At 40.4% G+C, this 18,123-nt stretch overlaps 1 protein-coding gene across 2 annotated transcripts in view; it reads left to right on the top strand.

Moving 5' to 3' along the window:
• Positions 1-432: 432 nt before the first annotated feature.
• LOC124156058 (protein CBFA2T1) overlaps positions 433-18,123 on the top strand; it is a 379,763-nt gene continuing 362,072 nt past the window's right edge. For both annotated transcript variants that reach the window (XM_046530366.1, XM_046530365.1), the window contains exon 1: positions 433-1,059. In XM_046530366.1, the coding sequence (XP_046386322.1) occupies positions 1,028-1,059 (32 nt within the window). In that variant the 5' untranslated portion in view covers positions 433-1,027. The remainder of the gene's footprint in view (positions 1,060-18,123) is intronic.

Genomic DNA, 18,123 nt, shown 5'->3' with positions numbered 1-18,123 from the left:
TTTAACCCCACTTAGCCCTATCCTAGATGCACCACTATTGATTATATTGTCAAAACCATCCTTCATGATGCCGTATAAAGCCGAAGAGAAACTCATCGACTCAGAAAGTTACCGCATAATAGTGATAACAAAGACATAATTTATTGTTTCCATTACTTGATTCACCGTTACGGGACTACTACGTGACTCGTGGGGATGTATGGTTTGGTTCGGGATCTCACGCTCTGCTCACACGCACCCAAACACTCCGTAGACGAAGAGGCAGTGGTATTGGTGGTGGGGGAAAGGTTGAATGGAAGACTCCTGGTGTGGGGAGCAGGGGGTAGAGAGGGTTGTCTGCGCTCCCGTGTGGGATGGAGGGGTTTCCCCCTTTCTCCCCTCCACTCCCCCTTCCCCCCGCTCCCTCACTCAAAGCAGTCGGGTCGTCGCGTGCCTTCGGGACGGTTGTGTGTTCGCGGGAGCGAAAAACCAGCCAACTACTCTTCGCCGACGACTCCTCTTCTATCCCTTCGGCCGCGGCGGCTCCTTCGGCGGGGAAGTGGCGGCAAAGAGTCCCCCGAGTGTTCTGTGTGTGGTGTTGTCGCTGGAGGGGAGAGCGGAGTTCCGCGCAGGCGTTGCCCCCACCGCAGCGGCGGGAGAAGCCGGCGCCCACCGCCGCCACCCTATTCGACTGGCCCCGCTCGCGACGAGAGCTTCATTCTCGCAGTCCAAGTCCGGGAGCGCGGCGAACCTGTTCGTGAGCCTCGTGGTTGTCCCTCTCTCTGTTCTCGCGGCTTACCCGTGCGCGTGTCGGTAAAAAGGGCGTGGGCCTTCCTTCCTTCAGCCATCCTTCAAAAGTACTCCGAATTTCGCTGAGCGGTTTTGCTGTATCGTGGTAAAAAAAAACAGTTTTTCCCGGCATCTCGGGCTCCCGTTTGCCGTTTGGGGATCCCCGTCTCTATCGTCCGCTGGTCTCGAGTGTTTTCTGCGGATCAGTGGTGAATGACCATCGCGCCGGATAGCGGAGCAAATTTTGGGGAGGCCGTGCATGCTTCTATATCGTTGGATCTCTAGTAACAGGTAATTCCTTAATATACATTTTTCCTTTTTTCCTGGTTTATTACCTGACTGGTTGGTAGTTTTTGACAACACTGATCTTAAAATATAATTTGAAGTTTTCATACTCTTGCGAAAAATAGTGAAGAATCGAACTCAGTATTGAGCTTATAAAATATGTGAAAAGGACACTAGTTATTATTGTTATAATTAGTGATTTACTTGCCGACTTATTATTGTTGCTCGACTCTATGTATTGTATCTCTAGTAACAGGTAATAATTGGCAGCAATTCCTTAATTTACGTTTTTTCGTGTATTTACATGAATGCGTGGTAGTTTTTTTTAACAACACTAATGTCAAGAATATAATCTTAGTATTTCATCCTCATGCGCAAATAGTGAAGAATTGAACTCATAATCATTGTCTGTGCTTTTAAAAATATGTGGAAAAGACAATAGTGATTATTATGGACAGTGATTTATTTCTCTCATAATAACATTTCATTCAAAGTGGGAGTCGGATTCACAGTATATTATAAAATCTTTGTTGCTCAAAAGCAATTTTGAAAGTTCAGGAGTATGATCACATTTTAGTTTTGAACATTACTCGCTACCTTGGATACCATAGTTTTTAATAATGTACACAGCGATTAATTAAATTTTTTTGAAGCTGTCATAACCATTTTCTGTTGAATCTCTCATTAAAAGCTTATCGTACAATAAATAGATATTTGTGTGGTGTTTTTTTTTCTTATTTATCTTTTGGGCTCTGAATTACTCTTGCAATACCTACCTTTTTCCGTTCACTGCATTGTGTTGGCGAGTTATGGCGATTTTAAATGAAGTAACAAGATATGCACGTGTGAAGGTTTTCGTCTTCAATTTTTTCTTTATTTTTAGAAAACGCTGCCTAATGTAGTTATTAAAATTTTCACTTTTTTGTTGTTTTTTAGGAGGTGATTCTTTGGTCTTGTAGATTTAAATGAATTCTTTTTTATTTATCTTTGAAATGGAAGTACATATTATTCCTGTCCAAAAACATTATACTTTTGGTTCCAACAATCACATCAAACTTTCATGTGTTATCCGATTTTTCACTTTTCCATGCCAACATTTCTTCCGGCTGTCAACCCACAGCTGAGTAGCTTGTCCTAAAGAATTTTCAGCATTGAGCGATCGTCGTAGTAATTAACCCGAGGTACCCTTTTTTTCTCCCTTATTTTAATTCACGCCGCCGCCGTTGTCTCTGAAGAATGTCCTCGGCCATTACTGCCAGAAATATTTCGAATGAGCATAACTCGGAGCGCGTTCCTCTTTTTTTTATTCCCCGTCGCGTCGCCGTTGCGCCGGCCGCGCCTCAGCTGGCGTTGAAATGGGTAATTGGAATTTCTTCGCGAAAAGCCGCTCCTGCAAGGTTTGCCCTTTTGCAGTTGTTTGGTTACATGTAGTTTACGACCCAGGATTAAGAATTTTGGCGTTCTTTCTTTTCGCTCCCACTCTCTCCCTAGCCTCTTGGAGGATTTATAGTTTCGCCTAGCTGCTCCTCCTCTTACGAGACACCATCTGGACACTTTGTTTTGGGGCCTTTACACCGTCTTTATTTAACCATGGATTCTATTCTTCCCGCGTCTTAGGAATAGATCACTCATCTTCCTTATTTCGGACGTTGGTTCTAATTAATTGTCATCCCTTATCAGAATGGCTTGAATAATTGCCTTGGCTTTTGAAATTTTTCTTCAATAAATCACTTATTCAGCACATTTACTTCTATTCTTACTCCTTGATGAGAACTTACCAACAATTAAGGTTGGGAAATTATAGTCAGTTTGAGTTTTAATTTTGATTTTTTTAAACTATAGGTGATTTGTTAACGTGTGTGTTGGAAAACTTGCTAACTATATTCTCTGCCATATTTTCTAAAGATTCAACTTGAGATCTTAGGCAAATTACATGTCTTATATTGTGATATAAATAATTGTTTTAAACTGATTTTATTGAAGTCAGTTCAAAATTCCAAAACAAAAGATTTAACTAAAATATTTTGCTTGGTATTTGCTCTTTTTGTGTTTCCTCTCTTTCATGTTGGGCTAAGATCTCATGGGAAACTGTTATTTTATATTTTGTATAATGTGGTGATTTCATTTTTAATCGATGATCTAGAGTCTGAATCAAGGAAATCTAAGTTTGTCATTTTACTGTAATCAAATTACATGACTCCAATAATTTTTCCTCTTTGTCTGCCAACCAAACGATAATTCATGAATTCTCCCAGTGGAATCAATTTATAGACCACTATTGATGGACGTCCGTAAATTCATATTAATGATGCTGTATTTGGCGGTTTTCCTAACCCTAAACGGAACCATAGCTATTGCAGGGATTAGCTTTATTAGTCGTAATAATTTGAACACCATCCTCAACTCCATTTTATTGCGATGCACTGCCGAAAAATTAGCTTCAATACTTCTCTGCAATCCTGATGTCCCCCGGTGCCATTTAATACGGTGTAATTTTTTCGATGGCATTTGCAAAACTGTTACATGCATTTGATTTAACTTGGTTCACGTCGCTTCACTAGTTTTCACAACCATTTTACCCTTTTATGAAAGTTCAAACATTATTTTTTTAGATTTTTATATAGATATTTTTTAACGCTCTGTGATTTTATGAAGTAAGTATCTAATGCATTTCTACTCCACTAGCAAAAGTGATTATAGGTTTATAGAGAGTATAGTTCTCACATGCTGCTCTAGCAAAACTCTTCTTCATTATAAAATGACACTCTTCTCACAAGATTATGATAAAAGGATGACGAATGCCAACACTAATGGCACGTGTTGATTAATTACTATGTATTCTCTACATTGATTATAGGGTGAAGGAAAACGAATGTTTCATGTATGGATGGTGAGAGCTTAATTCCACTTCCAGCAAATATGAATTCCCTTTCTCCGTATTGATTTGCTATTCTTAAGCATGAATTTTTTACTTGAATCTTGTATAATTAGCATAGTACGAAGGCGATAACGAATTAACCCTCCGTCAGTCGCGTCACATTTAGGAACGCAATTTGTCGCTCGGCGTCTCACAGACGCCATTTAGTAATGGTTAAAGAAAATACATGCCAGTAGAAATAAATGTTTTAACTACAAAAATCATTCATATAATATTTAATTTCATGCATAATTAAAGCATCAAATATATGAATAATAACGATGGAGTTATTCATATTAATAAATTACTTAATACACGTTTTTTTTCAGCAATAATAGTTTCATTCATGTGATATATTGATTACAATCATAAATGTGTAGCAGAAAGGCGCGTACCCCAAATTAAATGCTTTAAATGGTTGTTAATAATGCTTGTTTAAATTATTAAACGCATATGAAAACTTTGCAATGAATATCGCGAAGGAAGTATTCTACCTCCAGTTGTCGCATGGTGTCTACCAGACGCCAAAAGCAACAAAATATTCTTATTAATTCCAGAAATGCGACGAAACATAAAGTCACATTAATAACTAATTCATATTAATGACTATATTGTTTAACATATACGAAATCACCTACTTTGTTTTGGATAATGACGTAACGGAACTTGGTAATCGATTTGCAAGTTACAAGTAAGTGTATTTTCAAAATAACCATTGAATGGGCAGAAATCGCGGAATTATTTGTGAGAATGCTTGGAGTGTTCAGGGACGTATGTGCAAAATTATTGGAAGCGTAAAGATAAGCTAAGATTCAGAAATGGGCTTATGAGGGGTGAAAAGCCAGTGTATTTTTTCTAAATGGAGTTAGGTTCAGAAATGTGTTATTTTTCTAAATGGAGTTAGGTTCAGAAATAAGGTAAAGAAAACTAACGAGATCAACTAGATACCTATTTAGTAGTGCATTTGATTTTCCACTCGATGTTAGCGCAGAGCTGGGACTAAATCGTATCCCTTGGCAACCAAGATTTTGTATATTTCTTCTAAAAACTGCACCTAATTCTGTTCAGAAAAATATCACATATACCCCTTGGCTTCTCAGCCCCTCATATAATGATAGCCTTTCGTACATTTTTCACCAATTTAGATGTATCATTAATTACGTGAGGCGTTTTGGGGGTTGAAGGGGTCAAGTCGATTCTCACCCTATCTCTCCTGGGGGAAAGCAGGGGTCGTGGATTCTGGACTACGATCTTAGTAATTTTAAATGATAGTATTAACTAATATTAAATGAAAGTAATTAAAGAAATTCCTTTTTACGAATCCAATGCAATAAAGCATAGATTTACTTATTTACCAGGATAATATACATTTTGAACAATATCACGTGATATTAGAGGAAGGGGTTGGAGCCAAACCTCATGATATCTCACTAAGGGGGGAAGAGGGGTCCTAAAATCGCCAAAATCACCTCACTTACTTAACAGACGCCTCCTCAGCGACTCTCGTTACGGTTCTGTAAATTCTGTCTTCTCATCGCATACTGATGTAAGCTATATTTTTAACAGAATTGTTCCAGGGTTCTACACAAGGTTATGCATTCGTACTGGCCGATGTTTCGGAAGACGACTTGTCTTCCGAATTTCAAGGCGTGTTGCTCAATGAATGTCCAATTTCACACTGAACCGAATCGACCGTTTGGCGAGTACAGCAATAAAGGTTCGTTTACACTGTGTAAAATGTTATAGAAAACAAGTTACATATGACATGTTTTACGAAAAAGTTACAAATCCGTGTAACATATTACGTGTAACATTGTGCTATAACACGATATTTTTTTTGTACCACAATGTTACATGAAATATTTTAAACGGATTTGTAACTTTTTCGTAAAACATGTCATATGTAAATTGTTTTATATAACATGTTACTCTGTGTAAACGTACCTTAAGGCTTAGGTGTGTCTTTTCTCAGGTTTTTAAGTGCCCTATTGTTGTACTCGCCAAACGGTCGATTCGGTTCAGTGTGAAAACACGCCTTGATAATGGAAGACAAGTCGTTTTCCGAAACGTCGGGAAATACGACTGAATCAACCTAGTGTAAAGCCCGAGAAGAATTCCTCAAATTTATTCACCAGGAAAAAATAAAATCGTTTATATTGTTAGCCCTTAGCGACGGAGCAAAAGGTGGTACGAGATCCGGAGCAATCTCCTGACGTATGTACGTATGTTCTAAATGATATACTTAGCAACCCCTCAACAACTTTGAGTAACAAAGTTGCCATGGAAAAAACAACAATGAGTTGTTGTTGATTTTGACGGGAAATACAGAACGCGGATATTCATAATTTTTTGCGTCAAAGATTATAAACTTCAAAAGCAAAAAATAAAGAGGGAAAGATAATAAACTGTAAGTAGTGGTCAGAAAATTAATTCTATCGCTGCATTACGACACGCCCACGAATTGCCCGACTCTTCCTGAGCGTCGCGGACGCGAGCGGCCGCTCTACCCGCCCACGTGCACACCTCGCCAGCGGCAATTTCACGGAGGCTTTACTCCCTCGCGCACTCACCGCCGCTGTAAATTGCGGAGAGGCGCCTTGCATAAATTCCCTCGCGGAATCTCGACGATTGCCGTACAAGTGTGCAGGCACATCGACGCCGCTACCTCTCAACGTTTTTTTTTTTGGAAGCGAGCAGTATTGGAAGATGAGTTGCCCTTGCGAAATCTTGGCACTTCTGGACACTGTCAAAGGTCAACATTTGGATCCCGGTCAGTAAATAGAAGTTTAAATACCGATTTATTGAAACCAGTGGCGGTGAGGGTAAAATAATCGACTTGGCACTGCCGAACTTGAAGTCGCGGGTTCGAGTCCGGGGACTTAAATTTTTTTGTCGTTATGGGTGAAAAAAATGCAATAGAAAGAAGATCTGACGTGGAGTTCACAATTACAAAAACATGGAACTTCGTGCTTTCTCCTATCAAAATTTCTTTCGCAAAATTATATTTTTTTATATCAGATATATGGATAGTAAAAATAATTTCGCCCTCCTCTCCTCCTTTAATCCTCTCGCAAATCTAATCTGATTACGTTGACTGCTTGGTTTTCTAACATGCCAGTCTCGATGGCGGCGGTCTGCCTCACAAGAGGTCGCGAGTTCGATTCCCGCCTGGGTATGTCCTGCCCCTATACAGGACATGGACGTTCGCGTACGTTTGTTTGTTCAGTTAAAAATCCCGATGTTGAAGGCAAATGGAGCTGTTTTCGTTGGTACGCGAATAAATTAATATAAATAAGGAAATCTATAAAAACCTAGTAGCTCTTTCCACTGTACCTAATACGACCTTTCCCTAATATTAGAAATCGCACTTCTTAAATGGAGTCGGCAGATGGAAAGTTGAAGGTCCTTGGTACTTTCCCCTGACCAGGAAATTTTGTTCACTTGGCTGTTAACGTGAATTTTACATGCCGTCGATTTGAAGAATTCATCACATTCAATCTGTCAGGGGTTCAGCCAGAACGATGTATTTGGGGGGAGCAGACCCGGCAGTTAGGAGGTTAAAACCCCCCTGGGAAAATGTGAACACCTTGTGTCTCTAGAAATAACATTTTATTACATTTTGGCACCTAAAATTTTACGGTTGGTGGGTCGTTGGGAAACTGTTTTGCTAAAACATATTGGTGGAGAAGAATAAATTTGTTTTATAGGTTAATAATTTTCTGCTGAAATTAATTGGTTTGGGGGCGGCATGTATCCCCTCCTTGCCACGCCACTGCAACCTGTATATTAGTGATCATTAAATTTCGTACTTTGAAATGCATAATTACATGTATCTCCTTCTTATCATTTTCTCACAAGGAACGGATATATTTCTCCTTCTCGTAAGTCTTAAAATATGTAATTTTAACTGAAATGTCAAATTCAAACCTTTAAATCATGCGCTGGTTTCACATTGCTAAAAAAACCTCGTGTTATTTGCGCTTTTTCCCTTGGAATTACGTTAATTAGACAGAATCATAAAGTATAAGTTTTACTTATTATAGATCCATCTCTTTTAGGAACATGAAATTGGACTTAAATAGCAAACCATTACCGATAAATCATACGCAAATTTTCAATAATGTGCTGTCACCAACTCAAAAGTTATTCGCGCTGTGGAGCAAAAGGGGTATACTCGGTCAACACTTTAGGACTATGCCTTTCCCCTTTTATCCCCGACCCGCTCCCACCGTATGACTTCCGTACACCCTCCCTCGGACCATGAGACTTAAAAAACCTTGCCCACTGTCATCATGCCCCCTTTCATCCCTTGCACATCGTCCGTTTATTACTTCCGGCGTAAAAGGAGGACGGAGGCTGGTTTGGGGTTTGAAGCATCCCTCTCACTTCCCCCACCCCAATCTCAAGAGGGGGGGTAGGGATAGCGCTGTCCTGTGAAGTGTTCCCTCTCCGTCTCTTTCCTTGTCCAAGGAATGTCGCCACGCCCCGCACATGAGCTCGTCCAAGTACTCTGCACCTCTCTCGCCTCGCCCTAGCTTGCAATTCCTCTCGCTAAGTCGTTGAGGATTCTCCCTCAGCTTTCCTCAGCCTTAGGTATATTGACGCGCGACGAGATACTAAAAATGTTTTGTAAAAATAAGTGTTGTTTTTCTCATTTTCCAAGTATTTGAATTTGTGAACTACTTAGGCTCAAATCAGGATAGCCACTTGTACGGAAAACCGGGAAAGTTAAGGTGCGTCGAATAATCATTCTTTATGTATATCTTCGATATTTAAACATCCTATTTCCAGCATCTCATTCAGGTAGCGATGAGCAAAGTTCATTTTTAAATCATGAATATACCCAATTTTTGGGTTATTATTTTTACTTCCCTAGTGTATATGTATAAGTAATTAAACAATTGTATGGTCTGATGAGGAAAATTATATAGGACTAGTGAAATTGAGTGAAGCAAATGAATTATTGAAGTGCGAAAAGATTGAGTGATAGCAAAAGTGCATGGAGAGATGCTTCAAATCAATTTCGCATTGGGACTGAGATGCTAAACGCAAACCCATGCGGCCCGTTGGCTTACACCATCTTTTCCTCTAACTAATCCAAGAAAAATAACCTCTTCATAGGAAATACTTGCTTGATCGGTAGTTGTCACGTTAGAGTACATGGCGCAGAGTTGGGGGATCCGGTTTCATATCCCGCCAAGACAATGATTTTTACTGCTATCGAATTATCACGTTAAAAGTATTTTAGCGCGTGACTCCATAAAAGTACGCCGCTGGCTAATTGGAGATTATTTGGTATTTTCCATGAAAACAATACCAGTTTAGTTGAACATTGATGATGAATTCATTTTTCGCAAAGAGCCCCGATGGAATCAGGGTCGGTATAAAATATAGAGCGATTGGTATGCAGTATTGTTCTTCCTTTTTATCATAGCTACGTTTTCCCACCAAATGAGTCCTGATTTGATTTTTTTACATTTACACATGTTTTACCATCTGAATCACAGAGTTAATTTTTGGGTTTCGTTCGCGTTGTCACTGTGATAATGACGTCCTTTCGCTTTCTTTTTTTCTTCGCGTCATAGGCAAAGCTTAAAATTTCCAGTCAGGTTCACCTTGGGCGCGTAACAAAGCACCAAAAATCAAATTAACTTGAAATCCACCGTTGGAAGTACTTCATAATTTGTCATGTGACTACGTCGTCCTTGGTCATCACGGGAACACGAAATCAAGTTATATTGATTATTGGTGCTTTCCAACAATCTCTCTAGTTATGAGTGTGAGGACACTGTAGATTAGGAGAAACTTAGTCTTCACTTTGGTGGCAAAAACCAAGTCAGAGATTTTCGATAATGGTGTGAAAACCCACAACAGAAGCTGCCCTTGTTACCTTTACCCTTGGGTTACTTACCCGACCAGCATTGCCTCGTTTGGAGGTAACGCAAGCATTACAAATGTACAGCATGTGTCTTTGTATACATATAAAACATTTCCGTTTCCTCTCCACCCCTCCCTCGTTCAGAATGGCGTTAGGCGAACCTCTCGACGCCCCCTCACGGAATGATACGTAACGATAATTCCGCGGCCTCTCTTCTGGCGCCGCTGGCTGCGTGTGGCGGAGGCGCAAAAGGGCCGCGGGAAGAGGCGTAAGGGCCTCCGCGCCACCTGGGTCAACGCAGTTTCAGATGCGGAGAGGGGCGGTGGTGGAGGGTCGGTGGTGCTTTTCTACTCCCCTCCTCCCTCGGAGTGGGAGGCAAGGGAGGAATTGGGAGATATAGGGACAGTAAAAGGGGGGAATCTCTTCCCCTTCCGCAACCCTCCTATCTCTCACCCCCACACCATCTTCCTCTGCACTAGTCTCAAATGCGTTCGCGCCTTAGATGCCTCTCTAGTGCCATCCCACCTTCACCTAGGAAACTCACAAATTTTCTCATTCATTTCAGAATTTTAACTGTAAAATGAGATCGTTCAGTCGCGCCCTTTCTCGATTAAATCTACTAATGGTATTAGCAAATAGTATTATTTTATTTTACTTTAACACAATTTGACTGACGTACAAAAAATTAATCCAAAGAAGAATTAGGGGCCTTTTAGGGTAAAAACATCCATGAAGGGATTACCTGCTAGAAAAATTTACTGGCTGGTGTTAGCAAACAGTTATAATAACAGTATATTGTTATAGTTCGTTCTGGATGCCTCAAATGCTATCCAACCATCCTCTGGGATACCCATAAATGTTCTCATTTATTTCAGAATTTAACTGTACGATCGTTCGAATCGTTCACTCGGGCCCTTAATCGCAATTAGTGGTAAGAAGTCGGTGGATGAAAGGGAAGTCTATGTTACTAACAAAAGAAGTATGCCTTATCGAGCCGTTCTATCATATGATTTACGTCAAAATATGCACTTAAACCACATGACGCCTAATTTTAATGAGTTGGTGACGTCATTTGTGTCCCGATTCCTTAGTTCCTTCGGGAAGAACCAGTCAATGAGGGAAGGAATCAAATACAAGAGTGTAAACAACAACGAACAGCGTGAGTCTGAGGAATAGATAAAAAGTGTTGACCCGCTTGACAGGAGCGCATGATGTCATCAATTGTGCGAAAAAGTAAATAAATTATGTCATCAACTTGACTACCAAAAGGTGAGGGCCGTAGATTTTTCGCCGCGAACTTTTCCAGGAGTTCATAATTAAATAGTTATGGAAAAGGGTACCCTTTATTTAAAAGGGAACTTCCTTTTATTTCAATATGTGGAACTTCCACTATACCATGCATGACCCGGTTGAAATTACTGGTCGTTTCCCTAATCTTCGCCATCCTAGGCAGTATTTACTTATCAGGTGTCTTGATATACACAGCCCTGTAGTTTTTCAGTTTACATTTACCTAACAGTCTCCCGAATGTATGTTTCGTATCCAATCACGTGCCAAGGTTATTGCGATCATCCATGACGTTTGATCGTGGGATCGGAGGGGGGACACCCTCTCGAAGCCTGCAGCAAAAGAAGGCGTTTTTGGGAATGCTCCTCCTTCCACACTCTCCTCGAAACAGTAATTCCGAAGCAGAATCTTTTTTTCCGGCCCAGCGTACATCCCTCGCTCCCTTTCTTGATACACTCTACCGATAGTATTAGGATTATTTTATTCCACCTTCACATGGTTACATATATGTACAACGAATAAATGAAAATAGGAATTTACGAACCTTTGAAGATTTAAAAAAATGCCCCTGGCGGGGTTGCCAAACAACGAAATATAACTGGCTGGTGAGAGCAAACCGTTACAATAGCAGTATTTAATTTGTCTACAATGATGTGTTCAGTGAAAAAGCACTGTGCGTTATTCAATCTTCACGATACATCTCACCAGCTATGGCTTACTTTTAATTTTCATCACGACAATCTATAATTAATGATGTAAAGTATTCCTACACTTCTCATCATTCACTCAGGAATGCCTTTTAAAGTGTTTGTATTAACATAATTTTTTCTACAGGATATTCCTTTTCGAAAGAAAAATACATCTGATATTGCGGATACTGATAGCATTTTCCTTATTGGTATAGCCCAAGGTATATATGTTAAGCACTGGCAATGGGTAACTACAATTCTGACTCTTGAATCTATTAAAGTTTTACTTGAAAATTTTTGGTACACAGATAGACAATAATGATGAATTTACCAACATGAATCAACGATGCTTATTCTTATCTTATCTTCACGTCATCTCTTTCTCTGCTCGTCAGCCAGCTTTTTCTTGCAGGTAATCTCAGTTGCTATCGCCTTATTTATCCTGACATTCTTACTGCTGTAGTACTAATTTTTTATGACGGTGTTTTTTTTTACAATTTTCACTCTAAGAGTGTTTTAATCACGACTTAAGGTCCTCATTTTATTTAAATTAAATAACTCAAGTAACTTAACTGATTAAAAATAATGAGTTGTATTTGGAGACTAACTAAAAAGAGTTATTAAAATTAATACACCCTGATTATTCATGATTGGGATACAAACCTGATTAGTATAAAAGTAAAATAAAATACACTCATACTATTGCAGTTTTCCTCCTCACCACCGTCATTGTAGTTTTTTTTTTGTACCAGGTTTTTTTGCAGAGAGCTAAAATTTGGGATAGTATGGCCCCCGTACTCTTAGGGCATCCTGTAGTTACGATGGCCTTTACGTCGATAGTGCGAACGTGGCCTCAGAATTGTCCTGCGTCCTTCCCATAACACCCTTCAGCACCTTCCTCGACACGTTTCCTCCGCCTAGAACCCTTTTATTCGATCCCTAGTTCATGTCCCTCTTCCCTTTCCCTCGCGTCGCCTATCCTTCTATCGCATTCCAGCTGGGCTCCCACCCCCTGAAAGTATATATATATATACACGGGAGCGCACACTTGCTCGCCTTTTATTTCTCGACCGCTTGCGTGTGTGCCTCAGATGCGTCTGCCGGACGACGATAATGCAATCCTTGGCGGATGTGCTTTTCGGGCGAAAGGTCTCGTTTTGTTGCGGGGGAGGAGGACATCAGCGGGGTTTTCGAGGGGGAGGGGGTAGGAGCGTGGAGGGGGGCACTCGGTCGATCCCCTTCCATTCCCCCCCCTCCTTCCCCTCTCTATCTTGAAGAGAACAACCCCATCCTCCTCACCTCGCCGTGATAATTCCTATTTATTCTCTTAATAGGTGCATCTCGGTATCTCAGCATTCTTAAGAGGACTTATACGTCCTGCTCGACCGGCGTTTTTTTTTATACAAGAGTTACCATGAGAAAAAACTCCCCTGGACCGTGAATCGAACCACGGGCCTTTACCTTTCCACTGCGTACACCACTACGCTATCTAGGTTCCTGAATTTCCATGGTAATTGTATGGAGGTTCATGGTACTAGGGAAAGGCAGATTTAGGAAAACCGTTTGCCTATCAGACCCTGGTGCCCCCCCCCCCCCCAGAAAAAAACCTGGATCAGCCCATGGTACTATATGTTAGGTCCTCGCGGTCCATCAAGGATGGCCTCGTGAGGGAGAAAGCACTTCAACGAAGCCACATTTGGTTGTGAGATTCAAACCACGCTAAAGCCGCGCATGGTCGTATGCAGTGGCGCAGCGAGGGGGGGGGGTTTAGCCCCCCCCACCCCAGAGTTCAGAGAGATTTTTAAGTTTAATAAAAAATAAAATTTCCCTCAGAAAGCCGTAAAATTCACCATTTTGAACCATTTAACTTGAAATTCCAGAATTTATTAATCTCGCACCTCCCGCCTACTCTAGCGGGTATTCCATACCCCGATATTACTTTTAGTAGTTGCACCTAAAATCCCCTCAAGCCTTGATTCCTAGCTGCGCCCCTGGTCGTATGTGCAATATTTCGAGGTCTGCCTCGTGAACGGCGGTGATAAAATTGCCGTGGAACGGCAATCAAACCACGGACCTTCGGAAAGCCAAAGAAGCCACGGTGTTTTTTTAGACTAGCTTTCGCTCGCGGGGAGGAATTAGGGGAAGCTCTCCAGACTCTCCCCTAAAAAAGGCCTGCGTCCTTTGCCACCCTACCAATTCTTAGAATTTTTATCTGCTCCTTGTGCCTGAATCTTTTTTTTCGGTTATGTCGGACCTCCTTAAATTGAATCCTAGGAATACCAAAGTTATTTGACCTGAAACTGACCATGATTATTGATCTTAAATTGTGTCTGATTAATTCAACCTAGCGTGTCTAAGTTTCACTTCCAATTTACTGAGTAGATGTGTTCAAGGGAATTAAAATAAAACTAGATCGGTTATTTCATATTAAGGAAGTATTTAATATGTATTGGGTAATTTTGAGGTACTGCAATAACTTTCCGCGTAATATATAGATACTTACTTAAAGTTTTTAGTGTGGCTAAAAAATGTTAGTGAACTGCCTCCCCAGTTGACCGAGATATTCGTAAATTAGCCATTCTTTATACTAAGATTTCAATCCCTTTAATGCTTATATGTAACGACTTTTATACCAAAATTACATATTAGTGAAGTACTCGTACTTGAAAGACTGTAATGACAATGGTAATGCTTCAAGAGTAATACGTCATATTTTAGCCTTAAGCGTGCGTAATGGAATTATATATTCACAATACTGAGCGAGTGTTTTCATTGATAAACCCTGAACACATATATTTGCACACTTTAGCCGAGGGAAGTGGGAGACTCCGTGTGCAGCTGATACGCATGCTCACAGCATTTGAAATGTCGAAATCACTACGGAGTTACGTTGAATCCATACAAAAGGGGGGATTTTATGCGTGTGAAAATTCATTAAGTATCAATTCATGTCTCTAAAATGATGATGTAGAAACACTTTTTGCTTAAATTAATTAGCTACAAGTTTAGTAATGTTTATGTGCTACTGTATAATTTTTCAGAGAGTTAAAATAGCTGAGATTTCTAGTTTGAAATTCAAGTAAAGTCAGTGTCGAGAACGAGGACGAAAATATTTTAGGTCTGGGATGTGTGGTTGGAACAAGATAAAGGCTGACCTCGTTTAACCATGACGTCCTCAGAACTCTTGTGAATTAAATGACTGCCCTCCGCTTTACGGTGATAGGCATTCCTTAGCGTCGCATCCAACGGTGGTGATTCTGCGAGGTATACCTACATGTAGTTTCAGTGTCTTTTTTAATCGGAAATATGGGGAAAACGGAATCCATTTTAATTACAAAACGCGAAATTTTTTATTTCATGGCATACTGTATTGGGATGCTCTGTCTTAAAATTAATAAGTATATTTTGTGAGTGTAATGAGTTTAATCTCTCTCAGGATGTGTAACATCGGTCATTTTTTCGCAACGCAAACTCCGTAGTGATTTTGTCATATCGTACAGATTTTTGTATCGATCGTCATATTTTTTATGTCCTTATGCAATGCATACGTAATTACTACTATTTCACCCTTGAAACCAATGGAAAGTTTATTTTCGTAGTCCTCTCGCCAATTTTACCGAACAGGTGGTAATAAGTGAAAGAAAGAATTAAATATCTATTCAATATATTTAACTCAGTATACTTCAATATATTTAACCTGAATTTGACAAGGAATGAGTCAGCTTACAATTAGATTTTTTTCACTGAGGATCGTCAATTTAATGCCAGAATATAATACGCATAAACCAGGCAGTCGTACTGTGGTGGGAAGTCTTATTTTTAAGTTATCAAGGTGGCTTTGATTTCAAGTGGAAATGGCGATACGTGGGATAATTCGCCAGTAGATTTAATCAATGATTTATATATACAAAGGGTGAAATCTACCCTGAAGAAATCATTTGGCTTTCATTTTCATGGAAAATATGTCATTCATTGTTTTTAAGGAGGCGTCTATTTCTTGGCTCCTTGTCCCGCCATACCCAGTCAGTGATCCGCACATCTCTGGGGGCCACTAAAAAATGGCAAGGGTCCTCAAGGTTGTCAACCTATCTAAGGTTTCGCACTATTAAACGTAATAATTTTGTAATAATGAAGCCTTAAAATATAAATCTAAGTAATCATATGGTGCAGGTTAATCATAGAGAGTAAACAATCCTGAGGTTGTTGATGGAGACTTTCGCGGGGTGGTGCAGCATGCGTAGCAAGGTTTCCGGGTTGACCTCCGCGTCGATTCATCTTCAAGACGACAGTTTCGCCGGCGTTGCAGCTAGCGTCTTCAGGTACGAAGTATCGGATGCAGGTTTTTTGCCCGTCTTATATAGGCCTTGGTTTGGGCTAGGTGCGTTCTGATTGGTCCGTGGGTAAGAGTCTCTTCCAGGTGTTTGAGAGCGAATAGCTGTCCTCCCTGTTGAAAGTGGATGTTTTCGCGATTTCTATTGCCTCTCGTATGAGTCGTGGAAAGTAATGTTTTTCTCCAGCTTTCGCTCTCAAACACCTGGAAGAGACTCTTACCCACGGACCAATCAGAACGCACCTAGCCCAAACCAAGGCCTATATAAGACGGGCAAAAAACCTGCATCCGATACTTCGTACCTGAAGACGCTAGCTGCAACGCCGGCGAAACTGTCGTCTTGAAGATGAATCGACGCGGAGGTCAACCCGGAAACCTTGCTACGAATCTGGAGGTTGTTTAACTCTACCACTCAGTCAATTTTACCGTCAGCTAAACTCTTAACATCTACGTTATTATCTCATGCATCCTGGACCACTTGCTTCACATATCTCTCCTTTGCCTTTCTTCCCTGCTAATACAAATTATTAAGAAGAGCAGCAAAAGTCATGTGATATTAAAAGTATAAGAGTATACATGCGTACAAGAATGGAAGCAGCATAGGTGCACATTTTAATTCCTCAGTTAATGTTTTAGGGATCTTAAACTTGTGAATCTGCGAATTATTTTTCAAGCCGCCTAAGTAGGGTGTATAACTCGAAGGAATATTTGGCAAAAAAATTGTCTCGGATGGCGACATTCTTGGCCAGTGTAGGCGCCTTATGCATGTATCTCCGGCCGGGGCTTGTTAAGGTCTTGCATGTCACTGAGGCGTCGAGGCAGGAACGTCGGCGCAGGCTGTTTTGACGCGGCAAGGCGGTGGATGACCGCAGCAGCGGCACCTGCTTGCCTCGCCCCCCCCCCCTACACCATCCCTTACATCACCCCTCCCCACTAGGTCTGATACCACGTGGTCGGCAGCCGCCCTCATCCCTTTTGCAATCGTGAACAGCAACCCCAAGTTCTGCTTTAGTCCGGGCTGCAGTATCGCACCCACATCAACGCCGCCGAGGCCATCATCTGACCTACCATCCTAAGACATCCATGCTTAATAGAAAACAATCGCTGGCATATTTTTCACACTCTTAATCGCAAGATCTCCGACCATCGTGTTAGGTCAACGTGCCCTCATTGTAGAAGTGCTTTTTTATTTTGTTTAAGTTTAGTTATGTGTGCGGCATTTTTATTTTTGTTTGATTGATATTTCTGGCGCGTAAGCGAATGTTGAGAGTTTGTTATGAGCGTTATTAAAAATGGTAAAGGAGGATAAAACATGATCTGTTCAAGTTATTGTGAGCAAATTCCTCAAAGTTGGCTCGCATATTATTGAAGATCAGAGATGGGTCGGTTGTACTTTTTTCGGTTCCGAATCGGGTTCCTACTTTGGTTCTGTAGGCATTGTTCTCCATAAATGTTTAGCTTATTAATGAATCTATCAATATCTTTCCATAGATTATCTAACTAGCGAAACAATCATTCAAAAGACATAGGTCCCCGGCACAGGTTCTTGCTTACCATTCCTTTTATAAGAAATCAAAACGCTAAATTAACCATTGAGAGTGACAATTTGTTTTTTGAATACTGATCTTGTATAATATAAAAGCAAAAATGTCATCCCAAAGACACTAGTTAGAGGCACCGTTTCTCGGTTCCTGTTCCGTTGTTAGTATTTTAGTACGCTAAATAAAAAATTTCATACGGCAAATGGCGGGCTGAATTTTTAATCTTGTGTGCGATAACATCAATTTCATTCAATTGATCATCTCATCAGCATAAATCTAATTAAAAAGATTCTTTTTCAGGCACCGGTTATTGATTCCTTTTCCGTTCGTAGCACTATAATACGCTCAGTAAACAATTTTATTCGACGATTTGTTGCCTGTCTAGTCTAGTCTAGTTTCGTCTCTCTCGGATTAATCAATAATTAATC

The sequence above is a fragment of the Ischnura elegans genome, chromosome 3, assembly GCF_921293095.1.
Source record: "Ischnura elegans chromosome 3, ioIscEleg1.1, whole genome shotgun sequence".
NCBI lineage: Eukaryota > Metazoa > Arthropoda > Insecta > Odonata > Coenagrionidae > Ischnura > Ischnura elegans.
This window is presented reverse-complemented; position numbering and strand designations above follow the sequence as displayed.